This window comes from Fistularia commersonii, chromosome 14 (genome assembly GCF_037954325.1).
Source record: "Fistularia commersonii isolate RoL2024-O1a breed Wild chromosome 14, RoL_Fcom_v1.0, whole genome shotgun sequence".
In the NCBI taxonomy this organism is placed as follows: domain Eukaryota; kingdom Metazoa; phylum Chordata; class Actinopteri; order Syngnathiformes; family Fistulariidae; genus Fistularia; species Fistularia commersonii.
In genome coordinates, this window is record NC_141297.1 from 12,809,721 (window position 1) to 12,828,114 (window position 18,394).

Below are 18,394 nucleotides of genomic sequence, written 5' to 3' on the forward strand. Positions count from 1 at the left end.
GTTTATCAATGTAAATGAAGCAGGAAATCATCTCTGGCAGAAGGTTTCAACTCCAGGCGAGGGTTCAAAGTTCACACAACTCTTGAAACGGCACCACCGGGACGCATGAGTCAGGCCAGATCCCGATCCGCCCGGTACCGTACGAACATGACGGTGCGCACACGGCCTGCGGCGGAGCTGTCCGCCCAGCTCGGTGCTGAAACAGCAGCCGCCGCGGCGCCTCCTCTCTCCGGTCGGGAGAGCCGTACGTGGGACCGTTACACGAGGTTGGCAGACAAATATCGCAATGAATGAGTTGTGGCAGGACTTGAGCAGGTGAACCAAAAAACCCTTCCCCGGGAGGTGAACCCATTTGAAAAAGATTAATGATAAACACACTTGCAGACAAATCAGAGGCCTTGATGGGGATCAACACGTCGAGACAAGACTTACACATAAGCGTGGTAGACGAACGCCCAGCCCCGGGGTCTCTCCAGCGCATTGTAGAGAAAATTCTGCAATTTCCTATAGCTGGCCTTCTTCTTGGTGGGTCTGGGTCTCCCGGCGGAGATGCTGGATCTCGGTCTGCAGAGGATGCTGCTCCTCTTGGTCTCCGAGCCCGCAATGAGCAGCGCCCCATCCCTGCTGGACTCCGGAGCCCCCGGGTCCAAGCCCACGAAGCCGACCTTGTGCTTCCTCTCCCCGGCTTGAGTTGGGTAAACCCCGCCGTTGAGAGATTTCTGCACCATTCTAGAGCGGAGGCGACTCTACCGGGAAGCTGTCCGTGCCGTCGCCGCAGGGATGCATCACCGGTGCCGATGGGTTGTGCGAGCGAGGCGCCTGCTCGCGAATGCGGTGGCTGTCGGTACCGCTCGGAAAGCCAGCTGCGGAAATCACCGTTATCCCTCCTTCCGGTCGACCGACACACCGGACTCACACTTCCCGGTTTAAATCACGTTACCCGGCAGGAATGTAACTGCCGGTGAAAGAAGCGTCACTCCGTTTGAGGGGAAGTTGTTTCTCCTCCGCCCGGGAACATCTGCGCCTCTCCGCCCAGATGCAGCCTCATGCAATATTCATTCGCATCTTCCTCCTGGTAAGGAGGAACGTGCTCCATAGATTTATACATCAATTTTAAACTCCTTTCCTTTTAGGCAAAAGGAGGCCCTTTATCATGGAAAGGTCAATTCAGACTTTCACCCGCAACCATCAGTTGGCCTTTCCACGCAGGAGGTTTCAGTCAAAAGCAACGTGGAGGTGGGATGAGACGACTGGGAGGTTGAGCCTGGCTGTGGGTGAATTATGTTTTTTCTGTAAATATCAGGACAGCTTCTTGCAGACCTGCTGTACTGACAGAGATTCTGGTGAAAGATAAAAAAAAAAGAAGCACTGGGTGAGGAGCCCGGGCTTTACTTCAGGTTCGTTGCATGATGGACGGTCCTTCTCAGTCTCCCATTTTTAAGACATTCAAACAAAGGCAAGTTCTTAAATGAGGTTAAATATAACGTCCTTTTAGGTGTGGAACATCTCATGTGAGATACAACGTAGTAAAAACATGAGTTTCCTTAGAATAATAAGACTTCTAAATGAAGTCCCCCCCTCCATCTAACATAGTAGCATAATCAAAACTTTATTTGTGAATTGTTTAAGAAAAGCAGTTGAAAATTTGTTTGTTCTTATCACTACTTTTCGGGATGTTTTCATATACCTACTTACCTGTCTCACGCAGACTTTCTGGTCATTCCATGCTGATTTCTGATATTTTGGCACATTTGGCCTTTCTAATTTCCTGTTTATTTCTTTTTAACTTTCTTTGTTAAGAGTGCAGCAATTTTTTCTTCACTTTAGGTAATCCCTTTCCTGTCATTTGTGTAACGTATTAATAGAATCATATTACATTTTACATTTACATTTGACTATTTGTTTGACTACTTTTTCAGCACAGAGGAAAAAAATACAGATTTCATTGTAGGGAAAAAAAAAAAATCCAAAATCCAACACTGATCGTTGTCCAGCACTGAAATTAAACAGTTACAAGGAATGAGGACAATTAAAGATAAGGTTACCACAACTTCTTCTGTGAGTAGGAATGAAATATCATAATGTTCAGCACCAAACACTAGTCGTGCTGTGAACATTTTATTTACTAGTCTGTTAAGATTGCATTTACAATGATAATTTTAGAAAGATTCCACAAAGATCCTTTGTACAGTTATTTTCAAGCAACATAAAATTGCAAATAAAGTATATACAACAATGAAATGTTAGAATAATGTAAAGAAATGCATAATCAGTGACATATTTGTTTGTCCAGCTACACTGACATGCTGCGTCCATTTGCTAATTTAATCTGCCGATACACAAGTTAGTTAAGCAATGAACAATTGAACGAATTGCAAATTAGACATGGGAACCAGGAGAAAAATGCAGTTATCCAATGCAGCGGTATCCAAAATTATTTGTCAGCTGAGATAAAAATTGTTAATGTCACTTGCTGCTTTTCAATGACATTGAATTAATAAAATTAAATGTTTATAATCAGCATAATGAGGGCAGCATGTCAAAGACAGAAATGCATGTCAAACGGTACAACAGTCAAAATCCTGTAGTCAGTGAGGTTACACTCATCTTGTCCTCAGATGAACAGTCAAAACACACACACGCACAAAAAAAAAAAAAACAACTATATTATCTCCATAAAAATAATCAATCTGACTCATAATATTACTCTTCAGTTGTAAGACTCAGGCCTTTCCTCTGTCATGGTTACAATTTGTATGTACAAAAATCTTCAGTAAATATTGTTACTGTATTTCAGTCCTGAAACGATCCCTTTGTTTACATCCTCTAGTGACTCTTTACAGTACTTTTTGCTAACACTTCCATGTGACTGGACTGATCATTGAGCTTATTTTTATGATGATACTCATGACAACTTAAAAGCCAATAAACATGTCCAACATGTATTGGAAATAAAAATGTCAAAGTTGACCAAAGGCAACCATCCCTCTGGCACATTCTAATTAATATATTAATAATTTAACAACAATGATTAAATATCCCAACTTGCTGACTTGACCAAAAATAAAATAAAAGAAACTACAGCCTGGTGCGTTTGTTTTAGCATCCGTTGTCCTGATTCTGATAAGCTAGCTTTGTCTTCTCTTCCCTCCCTTGAGCTCCCTGAAGATTTAATGTAAGATGTCCTAACATAATCGAATTCCCTACACATAAATAGAAATACACAAGCAGTTATGGTTAAAAATTGCATGCCATTGGTCCTTTAAATACTGTTCAATATGTAGGCTGGAATGCTTTTAGACTCTTTAATACCTGATATAGCCGAAGTAAGGGATAAAAATGCTCCTTCCAGACACAATAAATAACTATCCTTCATAAAGTGTAGTAATACAGTACTCACACTAAACCTACAGTAATTGCACAGTAACCACATGCAACGGGCTGAAGTAAGAGCAGCCCCACAACATCCATCGCACTGTCTCACTTTGACGCCCTGCAAAGCCCATAATCAGACGCCAGCGCGTTCTACATCACTTTGGGTCCAAACATTGAGCCTCGGGAGACCTGACAGAGGAGACGGTCGCTGCCCGAGACGAGACGGACACCTTTTGCATCTTAGACGGCAGTCGACAGGTAGGTTGGTTAATCCAGTTAATACAAATAGCTCAGGAGTTCGTACGCAGAAATCTCCTTTTGATATTTTTTCCACTTAAATTTTGCATTGCCACGATTCACAGACAACCTGCCCGGTAATATTTTCTCTGTGACTTCTCATCATATCCAGCACCTGACCAGTCTCAAAAGCTGCCCCCCCGCTGGCTAGCATTATCCACCAGAGTGTTGATGAAGGGGATGTTGCATTGAAGACTCTAGTGATTTCCAAACTGGAATGATCCCTGTATAACTTGAGCATTGGTTGTCAAGGGTCTGTCCATCGGCAGTGTCTTTAGGAAGGAAAGCGGCATGACTATTTTCCTGGTCCACATTCAGCCCCCCGCCCCCCTATGATGGCTCCCTGTTAGAGCTCTCCATCTGAAGGGGGCAGACACAGCTTGAAGAGCCTGTTGAAGAGAAGGAGTGATGAAGGAAGCCCACTCTTTATGAACCACAAATTCAGCCATCACTTGAAGGCAGAGGTGAAGTGAAAATGTACCTTGGGGCTGACGGAGGCATCTGGTCCATTACCTTGAGGTTTTTAGCAGAGAGTTCAACTCTGGCACCCTGGGATTACAACCAAACATGCTTTTAACATACTGTAGCAGACATGTAGAAGCTTACAAATCGAAATGCTCAAAAGCCTTTTTTGAATATCAATTTACAAACAGAAAATCACATGTTAAAACATCCTGCCTATCGGGAGATGAAGCACAGACCAAACACTGACAGTATATGTCAAAAGTTATGATAAAATATAAAGACATAAAGGGAGTAATATGATTCCAGAGCAGATATATCAAGAGGGAATCCTACTGTCAGATCACAACACTGACCTCTCTGTCTGGATAAGTTCTCTAGTCAAGGCAGCTTAACATCTTGCTAACTTTCAAAAAGCCAAGGCCAGGTCTTTGACAATATTAATTACTGCTCATATGTCACCAGGGAAATTAAATAGAGAATAGAACACCGAATTGAAGTAAAATTCATCAATATGATTTTATCAAATGATTTATCTTTATTTAAGCGATACTGAAATCTAAACCCAGCAGAAATGACATCTTAAGAGAGAAAATCAATCACTTACAACATTTTAAACCAGCAGGTAACAATCCACACTGATTTAAGCTGGAAATTTGTAGTTTATGTAATAAGAGTGCCCATCCTGCTACCTCAAAGTTCCAAAACAGAAAGGTCTTGTTTGAATAAAAAAAAAAAAAAGGTGTTTTCATTGGTTTACGAAGACTTTATGATATTTGTTGATCAGAAATCCACCCTTGCACTTCAGTGACTTTGGATTTGAGACTTTTCAATTTCAATTAAAGCGTTGCTTTATTCAGACTTTCAGGATTTGCAGGAACCCAGGTAAGTCATTGTATTACATTGCAATTGAGGTATATACATTCTCAATTTCTGCCTCTTGTCTACAATATTTTATTAATTACTTTATAATGTTCACCTACTTTTGGCTTGATATAAGTGCTAGAATGAAATATGTACTAAGACCATAATGCAAACATATTAACTCCAGGAAAAGACTGAAATCTCCTCCAGGTCCTGCTTTGTCCTCTGTGGTTTACCTGCTTGCGCATGATGTCCATGGTCTGCATGATGCAGCGCGGCATGAGACCATGGTTCCTGGCCAGGATCATTGCCTGCTCCAGCGTCACGCTGAGGGTACATCTGCAAAGAGCAAAGGGCAAAAGGGTCAGCACTGCGCGTCCTTCACCGACAGACTTGTATTGGAGGGTTGCTTGTACGTGCCAACGGCAAATTAATTCAGCGATATAAAGCTTCACTGTAGAAGTGCATGTCATCCACTCTGTGTGAGGCTATATTGCGGCTGACAGCAGTTAAGTGTTGCTGGGCGGCGGCCAGACTGACCTCTGCATGCCTGTCGCACACATGGTGATGTGGCAGGCTCCCAGGCGGTTGCACAGCTCAGAGGACACACACAGCACGCTGACACCTGACGGGTGGCCGTGGGCGCTCGGTCGCACGTTGACATACGACTGCATGAGCCGACAAAGGTCGTCCAGTGTGTTGAGTGGCCGCAGCAACTGTGAGAGTAATTGAGGGTCACATTGGAGGATACGATAAAACAGTAAATAATCAGCGGCCATATTAGCGAAACCAATCGTAAAGTCATCAGTGAGGGAAAATGTCACCGGTTTAAATCAAACTTTGATTTTTTGGATATATTTAAAGCTTGAGGCAACACTCGGAATATTTAACACCTAAAATCCAACTTTAATTGATCTAGGCTGATGTGCCTTTAGAACATGTGGTGTTATCTTAAACCACATGAGGGATCTTAAAGGACCAATATAAAGGATTCAGTGGATCTTCGGGAACAAAATGAAACGATAGCTTTTTACAAATCTCTTCAAATCCAGAATCACTGGCTATTGATTAGCTCGGTGTGAGTCCACCATATTGCACCGGTATGGTCTCGACAACATTTGTTCCCTAATTTACTATAAGTGCCAACCAAATTTTGAAAAATGGGAGGGTTAAGACAAATCAAGGGAGCATGAATCGTCATCAGATATACAGGTTGATTGTGCACGGTTTCACTTAAGCAGCCATTTTAGCCTCTCTTACAAGGTTAGAGAAGAACATTGGCTATACTTAGTTGGCTTAAACTTTTCTGGTAGATGCCACTCAATTCTACATACTGGTCCTTCAATTATTAAGCGTGATGAACTTGTTAGAAGGGTCGAGCATCAGATGTGGAAGTTGAAACCATAAAAACTTTGTACCTTGTGCTCGTCTCTTTGTGCTATTTCAGGTTTTATACATCCACTATGTTCTATCCTGTTATAATCTCGTGACACTATTTTTTTCTGTTTTGCTACAGTCAGTTGGCAACACTAGCGGGTTCCTTCTAATCTAATCAGAGCCTTTGCTGAAGTGTCGGGGTGTTAGTCGGAGTTAATATGGGATGCCCTGACGAGCTAGTGGGGATTTCCAGCAGGAAACAGGATGCCAGTTCATCTTACTTTTGAAATGCTTGGTTGAAGATCTCTAACTTCAAGGCCCAGTATCTGTACTTGCATTTATATTCGGTCACAGAATTGTATTGAAATGGACTTTAATTAGGACAAAATGAAATCATTCGCAACAACACTTTGAAATATACAATTAATGATCAGTAAAACATGGCAATAAATGTATGTTTACCTGGTCAATCTTCATTGCCGTGGTGTTAGAGTCTGTGGGGAGATTGGACTTATCCAGGTAAAAGGCCCTGTTGTGGAAAGAAATGTTTCTTTCAGTCTTCATATCACTTGCTATCGACGTTTAATGATTTCTCCGCACTGACTCACTTTGTTCAAGAGTCACAGGGTAGAATACAGGGCATGAATCTGATACACAATAGATAACATCATTTATTGATGCGGTATGACTCATTTCCCGGTATAACTCTGCACATATCAGGAGTCAGTAGTATATTTATGTGACATTTGTCAAAGCTCAACTTCTAATAAAAGCATTTATAGACAATATATTTGAACTGCAACTGAAAATGGAATTTAGATTAAGACTGTAATACTTAAATATGGACTTCATTATCAGGGGATTTCAGTTACATTTTACTAATTTTCTTCTTTCATTTTACTGATGTTTAATTTAGAAACTTTTTGTCTCAAAGAACAATTAGGTTTGTCTTTGTCGATTATTTGGTGTTTTATTATGTGGACAACTGATAACTGAGTTGGCATGTGGTATTTAATTCACATGGTGTGTCTATATTGTATATATTGGAATCATCATGTTTAATAAGCTGTTGTCTAATTTGATTTAGTAAGTCTTTGTTGCTTGCTAGCAAAATACCTCATGAAGACTGTTATTTACAATTTGCTTAAAAACGGTGGAATCAGTGTATGTGTCTTCAGTAGCTCGGGGAGAACATCCCTGCAGGTTGAAATGTGTTCTGAGTGCTGACGAAAAGGCCACAGGGTCCTCAATGCGGCGAAGCCTACCTGAGTCGGCGGTAGTAAGCCTTGACCTTCTCTAGTGAGACCGCGTTGGTGCGCTGCTGGAACTCTTCCATTGCGATGTAATCCTGCTGGGACCCTCCTTCTGGACGCTCCAGCGCTGGATAACATTCAGATCCCAATATTTTTACCTCATCATCCATGGTATCATGTTGTTCTCTGAATGCATTACTTTTTCATTGTATTGATACTGACTCTATTTTGAAATGCTGATGTCATTATTTTCCCCTGACACATTTTTTATTGCATTAATTCCCTAACTGTATAAAACATTGCCTATAAGTGGCAAGAAACTGCCAAGCAGTCTGCAAGAAATTAAAGGAACAGGAGAATAAAAATACAAGTTGAGTGAGAGTAAGTTGTAATGATTCCAAAAAAACAAAGACTTCAATAAAAAATTCAGCAAACAGTGGGTAGAAGCTGCAACAAAAAATGAGGATAGTTTTTCAATATTTTTGATAGCTTTTCATATGATCGTATTAATCATGCTTTTTCAGATATTTACAAATTAAATTCCTCAGAAATCAGCAAATTTAAGTCTTATCCATTGTCCTGAGAAAATGTCTTCCTATCTGCATAATTTTCCCAATATTTTGATTCATGCAGATGGTTAAAAACTATTTCTGAATTTAATTTTATTTATTCTTTTAACCTCTGCATAATCATAGGGCGCTTTCCAATCTCCTTGACCTGCAACAAAGAATGCTTTCCAGTAGGCAGCGCTGTCTGACCACTTAGTTTTACTTCTGAATAGTTGCGCTGCTGTGTTACAGCTCGTCGTTTGCAGGGACAATCTGAGGTCTATAATTGCCTCAATCTTGCAGCTGGCGCTCGCCAATGGAAAATTAATGTCCCTTTGATTGGACAGACATGATGCATGAAACTATTCACAGCTGAGACTGATGAGGAATGAAAGAGCGAGGCAGCAAACCTGAATGTCAAGGCCAGCAAGAAAAAGGCTTCAATCCAATTTAATAAAAGCTTGAAGAGCTTTCAGGAAATGTAGGGGCTGCTAAAAGGTGATGTGAGATGTGTTTTTTTTTTTTAAGTTGCAGTTCCACACATTTGTTTACAAAGTGAGTAACAGGTCCTGAGTTAAAAACCCACTTAGAAGTGACTGTCTGTCTACCATATTCTACCAATTTTCCAGTTTAGTTTATAAGCACATATAAAAATGGGGTAAATAACGGTAATATATTCAAGAACAGAACGTGAGAAAAGGAACAAAAAAAATAAATGCCCTTTCAACATGATTTTTGACCTGCACTTTTTAATCTTTCACTTTGAAGTTCAATTTCAGCTACATAAGAATTCCTTCCAGCTGTGCTTAGTTTGGACGTAAACATTTTTTTGTCCTTAATTTTGAAGTTCTGATTGGAAATTTCCTTATATTAACAGACCTTAATTTCATGTTCTATTGTTTCAAAACAGCCAATTCATTTCAGAGCACTGCAGATCGAGCTATTTTAAAAGTAAAATAGAAAAGCAAAAACGAGCTGTCTTTGTTCCTAAAAACAAGACCATATTTGAAAGCAGAATTCCCAGCACAACTTGCTACTGTTGGGGTGTTTCTTCCAACCATTGATCTTATTCCCTGCAGTTTTCCAGGCTAGTTTCCCCAATTCCTGCCAAGTCTCTTACCTCTGGTGAACAGAACTGTGTGAAGTTTGAGGCTGCCTCCATTTTGCAGCCGACTGGGTAGCTCACTGAAGTGACAGCTGTCCAGGTACAGGGTGACCCTCAGGGCCTGGCGGCTCCCATCCACCTGGTAACAAACTGGCGTGTCTGCAAAACATACACACGCAAGTAGAATTAAACTAACTAATTCTCAGTGGATAGTAAAACTAACTCAATACATGGAGCATTTTCATTCTGCAAATCAATGAAATGGTTTTGTGCTTTATTAGGGACACTACAAAGTCCTTCTAAAGATACTCTACATTTGACAACAATGAAATTTCAATAAATGTATAGATATACCCACACATACTCTTAAGATTATATTTGTGTTTCCAAGTGAAATCATAACTACACATTCATTAATATTTATTTACAATATTTTTAGAGTTCATTTAAGTTAACATGGGGTTACACGTCCGTATAAGACAAAAACAACATTTACAACAGTAAGAATTATTTCTTTCTTTCATTTAATACCTTTTGTATGATCAATGTGTTGAAATTCTGAACATATTTAATACTTGTCTTTGGCATGGCAAAAACATTGAAATACACTTGTGGAGTGAGATGCGTGGTATTCAAAAAAAAAAAAAAAAAAAAAACAGAATAATAACACAGAATATGCTCTCTCAAAATAACTCAACACAGAGAGACACAGACACTTCAACTCGCATCGTGTCTGAAACACTTTCAATGTTATTTCAATGTTTCTTTGTTTTGTGTGTGTGTGTATATGTGTGTGTGTAGCGGCGTTTGTGATCTTGGTGTCAAATGACAGTTACTGTCAAAGCCATGAATGAATTAGCTGAACAGTTTGAAGAGCTTTGGCTGTTATCCTGAGGTCAATGTTCAAAATGAAACCCATAGCTGGCTCGTAGATATGTGATAGATAGATAGATATCAATTTCAAAGCTTTGTTCTGTTATATGATTCATATGCAGATCAAGAATTACTTTTCTTAATATCCAAACAATATAAGTAATATTTTGTAACAATCTGACCGTTGCACACACTGTATAATGGGAGAAAATGGAGAGGGTGACCTTGACTGAGTGACCTCTGGGGTCAAGCCAGAATCCAATGTAATAGTGTGTTGTGTATCAGGCTGAACTTGGGCTCAAGTCTCCTGTGACGCTTGTTTACATGAATATCCTACGGACAGACCCAGCTTAATGTAGATGCTCTTAGAAAACCAATAGTGTCAAATGGAAGTTGCGGCCACAAGCATTTACCTGCTGCAGACAGAAGTCTGAGCAGAGTGCGGCTCCATCTGGGTGTGCTGGTTAAAAACGTTTATGTTCACGGTTCACATGGGCATCAGGAGGCTGTGATTTTTGCTGTGATCATCACTTGTGCACAGTATTTCCATGTGGACCACTAAATACCTTCTGCTAGCACAGAAAAGTGAAAGTCTGGCTCGTCCATAGATTTGCATTGAAAATCATGTAAAGAATGCTGTGCTGTTTATATGATCTGCAAACTCTGCTGGCCATACTGAGGATGCTGAACAAAAAAAACCTGTCTGCCGGCTTTAGGGTACTAGAAGTCAGCATCACCTTACTGAATACAAATACTGAGAATATAATGTTTTTTGAACACATAAATGTGAAGATGGCACCAATAAGCTATTTTGTTTTCAGATGTGAACACTAGAGCGCACCACAATATTTACAGCCTTGATTTTCCACACCTTGAACCATCAAACTACTGTTTTTTATATTTAAACAAATGTAGCTCACTATGTAACTAGTAACGTTATTGCAATCATATGTGTATGAATACATGTGTTATATTCAGTACACCTATATACAATTCAGTTTCACATTTATTTGCAGTATCAGAGGAGCTCTGCAATATAATGAAGCTCCCGACAGCCTTATAAAGAAGGTCAAATGTATCTACGACAAAAGTGAAATGGCTAAATAGCTTGATTGATCTAGCCTTGCCGTAAAATCATTCATAACTATATTTGAGTTGTTTTACTCCTCTTTTCAATAACACTCCAATGAAAAAGAAAATCCAAACTGCAGCAGCAAGCTGGCATTCTTATTCTAAAAAGCCACCATCTCCATACATAATGGATCTTCATTGACATTGACTGAGACAATCTTTGCTGATGGAGTTTCTTACTTGCAACTAGACACTCATCCTCCAGTTGCCTGAAGAACACTGTGACTTTGTCCAGGTCCAACAGGGCTGCTTTGGTGTCTTCCAACATGGTCCGCTCCTCTTTCTGCCAGAAAGAAAAAGAAAGCTCAGAGGTTTCATAGTTGTGACCACAGCTGGATAAACTGGCGAATGTTGCAATTTGATCAATGATGATTTATAAATAGTTTGAGGGCTTCAAACCACTACAAATAGTCTTAAAAATGCATTAAATAATGAACAATTGCAAATCCATTTCATTAAGTGAGGATTCATTTGTCCTCACCACATGAGATGCTAGAGTGGACTGGAAATGGAGCAGCACACCAATGACAGATATTTGCTCCAGCCATTTCCGACTAGTCTCCTTGCTATCCTCCTGGTACTCGCCAGCATTGTTGAACCTTGAACGTAAAGCTGCCAGGAGCTGCTCCACCAGTGTACACAGGGCACCCGTTGCAGCCTGGCAAAAGATCACATCCCGTCGCAACTGCAGAGATGTGTCTGGTGCAGTGCAGGAGACAGAAAACATGAAGTCAATAAGAAATAAAGGGAGATCAGAGCATACTTATTGGCTGAAGTAGTGAGTGGGCAGAGAAGATGAGGCATTCCAATCTCCTGATCTGCCAACCTCACTTTCCTCATTGCACATGTGCTGGACTTGCCTCACTGTATCACATTAGCTTGGGCCCCCTGAGAGGATAGTTCTCTTTAACTACCACCATATGCCATTCATGCACAGTTCAAAGTGGCTGGGGCATCATGTGCCTCAATATCAACCCTCAGACCTGAACAAATACACCCTACCTGGCCTCAACATGAACATGAAACTTATCTGATATTCAGACATGGGCGCAGGACTTTGTGATATGGAGCAAAGCTAATATGAGTAGAGACCCAAGTACTTAAATACTATTTTATCACGATCATGTACTTGTTTAAAGAAACATCACTACGCTGCCCCTCAAATACGGCAACTTTAAAGTATATGCATGAGTTGGAAAGCATGTAAAGGAAATCATGTAGAAATTAAGGATAAAATGAGAAAAGAGATAATCATGTTTCTACTCTTGCATAGGCTGTTAGGACAAAGAGTCCTAAATTTTGGAATCCTTTAAAGTCTTCTAGAAATGAGACTTATTCTTCTATCCAAGACTGAGTCCTGCGGAGTGATTGCAAAGCCGTTTTTTTTTTTTTACATTCTCTCTAATTTCATGGAAAATTAAAGCTAGGTTCTGTCTGGGCTTATTACCAGTAACAATTTTTCTGAATATGAAGTGATTCCAGTATGATGCAGGCATTTCACTGTACCTGTGCACTTGAGCAGAGCCAGGAGAAGCTGGTTCTTTCCATCTGTGGAACAAATGATGCAGTGATGGATATTAACCATTTAGGGTTATGTGCACAGGTGCATGTGTATGTGGGTTTGTATTTGTGCATATGTTCATGCATTCTACCAACCATCTACAAATCTCTGTAGGCTTTCCACCAAGGTTTTTATGGAGCTGGGAAGGTTCCAAGGATCCTCCTGGATATTTTTGTGGATGATATAACGACAACGAATTGTCCAGTCTTCAGTTAGGCGAAACTCTGTTCAGATAATAGTCAGGGAAATGTGAATTTGTGTTAGAGTCAGAGAAAAACATCTTATCAGTGAAGCAAAAAATACACATGGAAACATACAAACAAACATGTACCTGGTTGGCTGTGGTCAGAATAGAAGTGCTTGGTCTCCTCACAGGCCTTGGTCATAACAGAACCTTTGAGCAGGCTGTTGATTGAGTCAACCTGTGGATGGAAATACAAACAAAAATGTATTTAATCCGGCTATTTCCTTCGAAAGCTATCTATCATAACAACATGTCAATGCACAGGCATGTGCACACATATATGCACAAGTCAATGATCGCTTCTGGGCTCATCTTGAATTTTCAGAATTAACTACAAAAAAGGTTGTGGTCACACCAGCTGCTGTTTACTCGGGGAAAAGTTTAAGAAAGACAAATGCTGGTAAGAGGAGATGAAAAGATGGATGTATGTCTCTAACAGAGTCTATGAGTCTATCAATACATGTAAACAAGAGCATGTCTGACTAGGGGTGAGAGGGAGCGAGGCGGAGACAGACAGAGAAGTGGAAAGAAAAGGCAAAAAGGAGGTAAAATGAAAGATGAGAGAGAAAGCAGGATCCTGAGCAGAGGACAGGAGGCTCCACGAGGTAATTTAGTCCAGATGTCGACTGATTATGATCAAAATCATCTTTCCAAATACTTGGTAGGACCGTGTGTGTTCTTTTTTTAGTCATTGTTCGGGTTTAAATGTTATGGCTGAACACTCTTAATTGTGTTGCACTTATCTGTGTCATTGGCAATATAAGATACATGTGGAGCTTCACAGTGCAATTCTGTTTACAATGTTGATTATAACGCTTTATTGTGTATAGCATTATTCTGTATTATTATATATTGTATTTCATTTTCTTCTTTAATATTTCATTTCCTTTTTTGCCCTTTTGAGTCTGTTTAGCATTCTTTCAATTTATATTTATATTTATTATGTCTCTTATTGCTCCTTGCCACTGAAACAATGCAAATTTACCAGCTTTGAGACTAATTAAGGAAACCCAGAAGTACCGGTAATCAAATCAATTATCTGTTCCAATTTTTTTGAGCTGATTGTGTCCATTTTGAATAAAACTAGATAGAGAATAGTTAAGTTAATAGAACAGAAAGAAAAATATCTTCATCCACGCTGTGACTGAGGGAAGGCCTCGTACACTTTGCAAGCCTTCACACCACAGTGAGACACACACACACACACGCTTATGCAGATTTCAATTTCCTCTCCGAGCAGAGGCCCAGAACCTACCTGGTTGAAGAGGTGCTCAAGGCAGCCATGCAGCTTGTCTTGCTTGTCTGAGGGGATCCTCATGTCACATGGCAGCTCGTCCCCTGAAGGGAAACATCCTTATATCATTTATAATAGTTGGCTTTTTGGTTTGTCTGTTTAAAAAAGACTGCTTTTACGTGCATGTGTGAGTGTGTGTGTGTGTGTGTGTGCGTGTGTTTATGAGGATATGATGTCTTTACAAGGCTGTGAAAAACTGCATGCTAATGAACACTGTGGCTTATTTAAGAAACACACAACTGCACTTCCTCTTCCTTCTCAGAAGAAAAGGAAGAAGAAAATAACCAGTGACACAAATTAAGAAGCTCAGAAAAAAAAGCTGCTTCAATTTTCATGCAAAGCTCCATTATTGCTTTTGTTTGACACTGTGGAAGCATATATTTAGTGAAGCTGATCTTATTTTGTATGTGGTGAGTTCACTTAGTATTGTTTTTTTAGACGGTGGCATATTTTTTCTCGACTTTGCTTTTTCCACCACATTGGATGCTTGGTGGAAACCAATGTGTTGGAGAAAATCCAACACACTAAAAAGTGAGTCAGGCTAGATGAAAGGACCAGTCAGGTAGCGGGACTGTAGTGAGCTGGGTAAATATCAAATACACGAAAGCTACATATACTGACAGGTAGATGATGAGTGACATGTAGAGAAGGACACATTAAATTCTGTTTCTTTACCTGATCCCATCTCATCGCTTCCCAGGTAAGAGCTGTTACTCTGCACACTGGTGTAGGATAGCACCGAATCTCTGTTGCTGTTGCATTCACTGGAATAACAAATACACACATATATATATATTTTTTTATAAAAAAAAGAGGGGTTCATTGGGTTCTTGAACTGTAGAGGGCTGCGTATGACAATTATGCTGTCAAATATTCCTTCTGATTGTAAATGCTTTTTCTGATTTACAGTATGTTAGACCAAAGGTAATTAAATGGTTTTCACAGCAGCAACCACTGCTGGTTTACACGGAGCCACATTCTGTGAACTGTATCTGCATTAGAACATTTTTGACTGATAATAAATGGATAAGGAAGAAATAACGTCCATTTAATTACACAGATACCTTCAAAATACAAATTATTTCTGTGAAACCCTGTAACTCATATCTCTTGGTATCTCATCATACAAGTGCACGCTCTGCCTTTCTGAAACAGCGCTGTGAGATGACTGGTATTTATAGTCATAAATCTACGTGATTCAACATGATTACTGGGAGCATGTGCAAGATTTATGTGGCCCAAATTATACATCATTTCAAGTTAGCACACTTGCAAGCCGCCCAGAGGAACTCTGAATGATTCACAGGCCACTGGATTACCATGACAAATGGCCTACGAATGATTACAGGATACAAAACAACAACACTGCCTTTGTCTTCCTTCGCGATTATCCAGCTTGGCTTGGCTTGCTACAAAGTGGGGGAGGTGGGTTAGATTTCACCTGCCTGGTTATTCTGTGGTCCCTAAAAGTGTGTGTGTGTGAGCACACAAGTGCTGGTTGGGGGGGGTGGGCAATTATGGTGAGTGAGTTAAAATAGCAATCTGTTAGTAGTTTGGCTCGGATCTCTACTGGCTTTTATTCACAGACACGGTTTACAAACACACGATGATTCACTCCTTTCAATGTCTGTTTGCAAGAATAAAATACACAAGTTTTAGGCTCCCTTCTTCCATCTACTCTCTGTTATTATTCGTCAATCATAATGGTTTGTCTCATGTCTTTATTCATACACACGCCCGCACGCACACGCACACACACACACTTCTTGTGTTTACTGGCTGAATTCAGAAACTAATAAACTGTCTCATTGTGGGGGGCATGCATGTGCATATGTGTGTGCGCACACGCACACACACACCCACAAGGTAACTGCCAAATTAACTTTTACTTACAGTACTTAAATTTGAATTTAAGTGAGCACCCCTATGACCACCCTATTTCAGGAAAAGACAGGTTAAATACTAAGTCACACTCAGGGACATACAAGTTTCCTAATTATGGAAATAAATATGTGGACACATTAGATTCCCAGAGAACATTAAACCAGCTTTCTCTGGTTGCAATCTTAATGACTGTTATGAGGGACGTGCATATCATCTGTAACTAAACGGAATATTGCTACTGGAAAATAAAACACATTTGAATTGCTTACACAAAGACTAAAATCATTTAAGTTTTGGGCATGATGTTAATGGACATTGACAATGGTGATTATATTTTATTATATTGAAGGGACATATCTGTTTCTCTCAGCTGGTGTGACATGCCCATTAATATTAAAGTATAACAAAAAGAGTAACATAACAATCTGCAAACTTTCAGCGTGCCAAGAGCAAGTACATATTTGTTGTTTTTTTCTCTTTGGGGGGGTGTTACTGAGCGTCTCAACAAGGGACTTTTACTTTTCAATTGTGTATTTTGATCCATCTCTTTTGTAAAAAAAAAAAAAAAAAAAAAAAGTGTCACTGAAGAGACGGATATGGGGATCTAAATACTACAACATTATAGCTACTGTGGAGGGGTAACGGAATTATATGCATGTGTATTTGTAAATGCAATCTGAAAATGGTGATACAAACTGTATGTCATCTTTAAAATGAATGCTCAAAATGGAATTTTTAAGAGTAAAACTTTCCAAACTCTCTTTCAACAAATTATTTTGTGTTGTATTGTGAAAAGGTGATTTGTGATAGGGGTGTAGAATTTTTTCTGTCAGGCATAATAGATAGCCATTTAGAAAAAGTCTCCTTCCTGATTAGTTTATTTGTTTAAATGGGTTGTATCGAAGCAGAGTCATTCAATGTTTAATGCCACTGGAGTTTTGAAGAAACACAACAAAGACTGCTTTGCATGTTAAAAAATAAGGAGTCATCATAGGATCTCACTTGAAATCTTAAGAACTTTACTACTGACTGGAGTGTTATCTGTCTCAGATGCATCTGGACACACTCTGGATACCAGACAGAAAGACATACTACACACATGAATACACACTTGGCAGACAAAGGCTTACAACAGACAGAAACTACAAGCTTGGCAAAAAAGCTACTTGTTCTTATATTTCTGTATTTTCTGTCCATGACCCTATATTGTGTGTCTGCGTGTGTGTGTGTGTGTCTGTGTGTGTTCCCTGTTCCTTCTCATAATTTCCCTTAGGTTCTCCCAAGGATTTATAAAGTTCTATCTTCTCCAGTCCCCTTTCTTAGATTGTGCTCCTCACAGGCTGTACTTGAGTGACCTCTGACTGCAAAGCTCTGTTGTGGTCTGTCACTACTTCTTGCTTAATGTTTGACTATCAGCAGTTTTCTAAAATAGGATCAAGGGTCCATCCCAGACACATATGTCATTACATCCTAGAATACACATATGCAAATGATCCATCCACATTCACTTTACACTTCTATAAAACTATCCTACTAGGTTTCAAAATCCTAGGCTGGTGAGGGTGTGTGAGTGTATGTGTGTGTGTATGTGGTACACATGCAGGGCAACATTTTCCTTTACATTTTATTGCAAACGTTAACTACATTTCACATGGTTGGCAGGGGCTTAATGACAGACTGGGTGAAGAGGCCGCACCCCAAACATTTGGTTGTATTATACAGCAGCCCACCACACCAACAACCAATAACTACAGCTTAGTGGGTGGTGGAGGGTGTGGCTCTATGGAGCACTGCCCAGTGGACTGAACACTCACTAACACTCACACTCTTTAACACACACACACACATGTACGTACGCACGCACGTATCTCACAATAAGCAAATGACATAACCAGATCCAACCAAAACATTTTGAAGTCATTTTTAGCCCTCAATCCCGGTTAAAACACCACCATCTGGAATGAACTGCAAACTCTAAAGAGGGCACATGAGCGGTATTATGGATATAAGGAAAGTCAGGATTTTCCATGTTGCTGTTGTATTATGCAGTCCAGAGTTTTAAACCCGGGTGTGTGACAAAGCTCTCCCCAGTCTCAATTTTTTTTTTTTTTTAATACATTTAATTT

The 18,394-nt window shown here is 39.8% G+C and overlaps 2 protein-coding genes across 9 annotated transcripts in view; both read right to left on the bottom strand.

The window, feature by feature from the left end:
• LOC147227320 (potassium voltage-gated channel subfamily KQT member 2-like) overlaps positions 1-883 on the bottom strand; it is a 45,223-nt gene extending 44,340 nt beyond the window's left edge. For 6 of the 7 annotated variants that reach the window (XM_086159022.1, XM_086159018.1, XM_086159021.1 and 3 more), the window contains exon 1: positions 433-883. In XM_086159022.1, the coding sequence (XP_086015148.1) occupies positions 433-728 (296 nt within the window). In that variant the 5' untranslated portion in view covers positions 729-883. The remainder of the gene's footprint in view (positions 1-432) is intronic. The other variant, XM_086159023.1, reaches the window with a different exon arrangement.
• Positions 884-2,105: 1,222 nt separating this feature from the next.
• Positions 2,106-18,394, bottom strand: part of prex1 (phosphatidylinositol-3,4,5-trisphosphate-dependent Rac exchange factor 1) — an 84,192-nt gene continuing 67,903 nt past the window's right edge. Inside the window, exons 27-41 of one of the 2 annotated variants that reach the window (XM_086159014.1) lie at positions 15,060-15,148; positions 14,346-14,428; positions 13,178-13,268; positions 12,942-13,070; positions 12,792-12,833; positions 11,767-11,984; positions 11,466-11,568; positions 9,297-9,440; positions 7,641-7,755; positions 6,838-6,904; positions 6,657-6,701; positions 5,539-5,714; positions 5,235-5,337; positions 4,154-4,221; positions 2,106-4,061 (exon numbers count right to left, since the gene is read on the bottom strand). In XM_086159014.1, coding sequence (XP_086015140.1) covers positions 4,019-4,061; positions 4,154-4,221; positions 5,235-5,337; positions 5,539-5,714; positions 6,657-6,701; positions 6,838-6,904; positions 7,641-7,755; positions 9,297-9,440; positions 11,466-11,568; positions 11,767-11,984; positions 12,792-12,833; positions 12,942-13,070; positions 13,178-13,268; positions 14,346-14,428; positions 15,060-15,148 — 1,516 coding nt within the window. In that variant the 3' untranslated portion in view covers positions 2,106-4,018. The remainder of the gene's footprint in view (positions 4,062-4,153; positions 4,222-5,234; positions 5,338-5,538; positions 5,715-6,656; positions 6,702-6,837; positions 6,905-7,640; positions 7,756-9,296; positions 9,441-11,465; positions 11,569-11,766; positions 11,985-12,791; positions 12,834-12,941; positions 13,071-13,177; positions 13,269-14,345; positions 14,429-15,059; positions 15,149-18,394) is intronic. The other variant, XM_086159015.1, reaches the window with a different exon arrangement.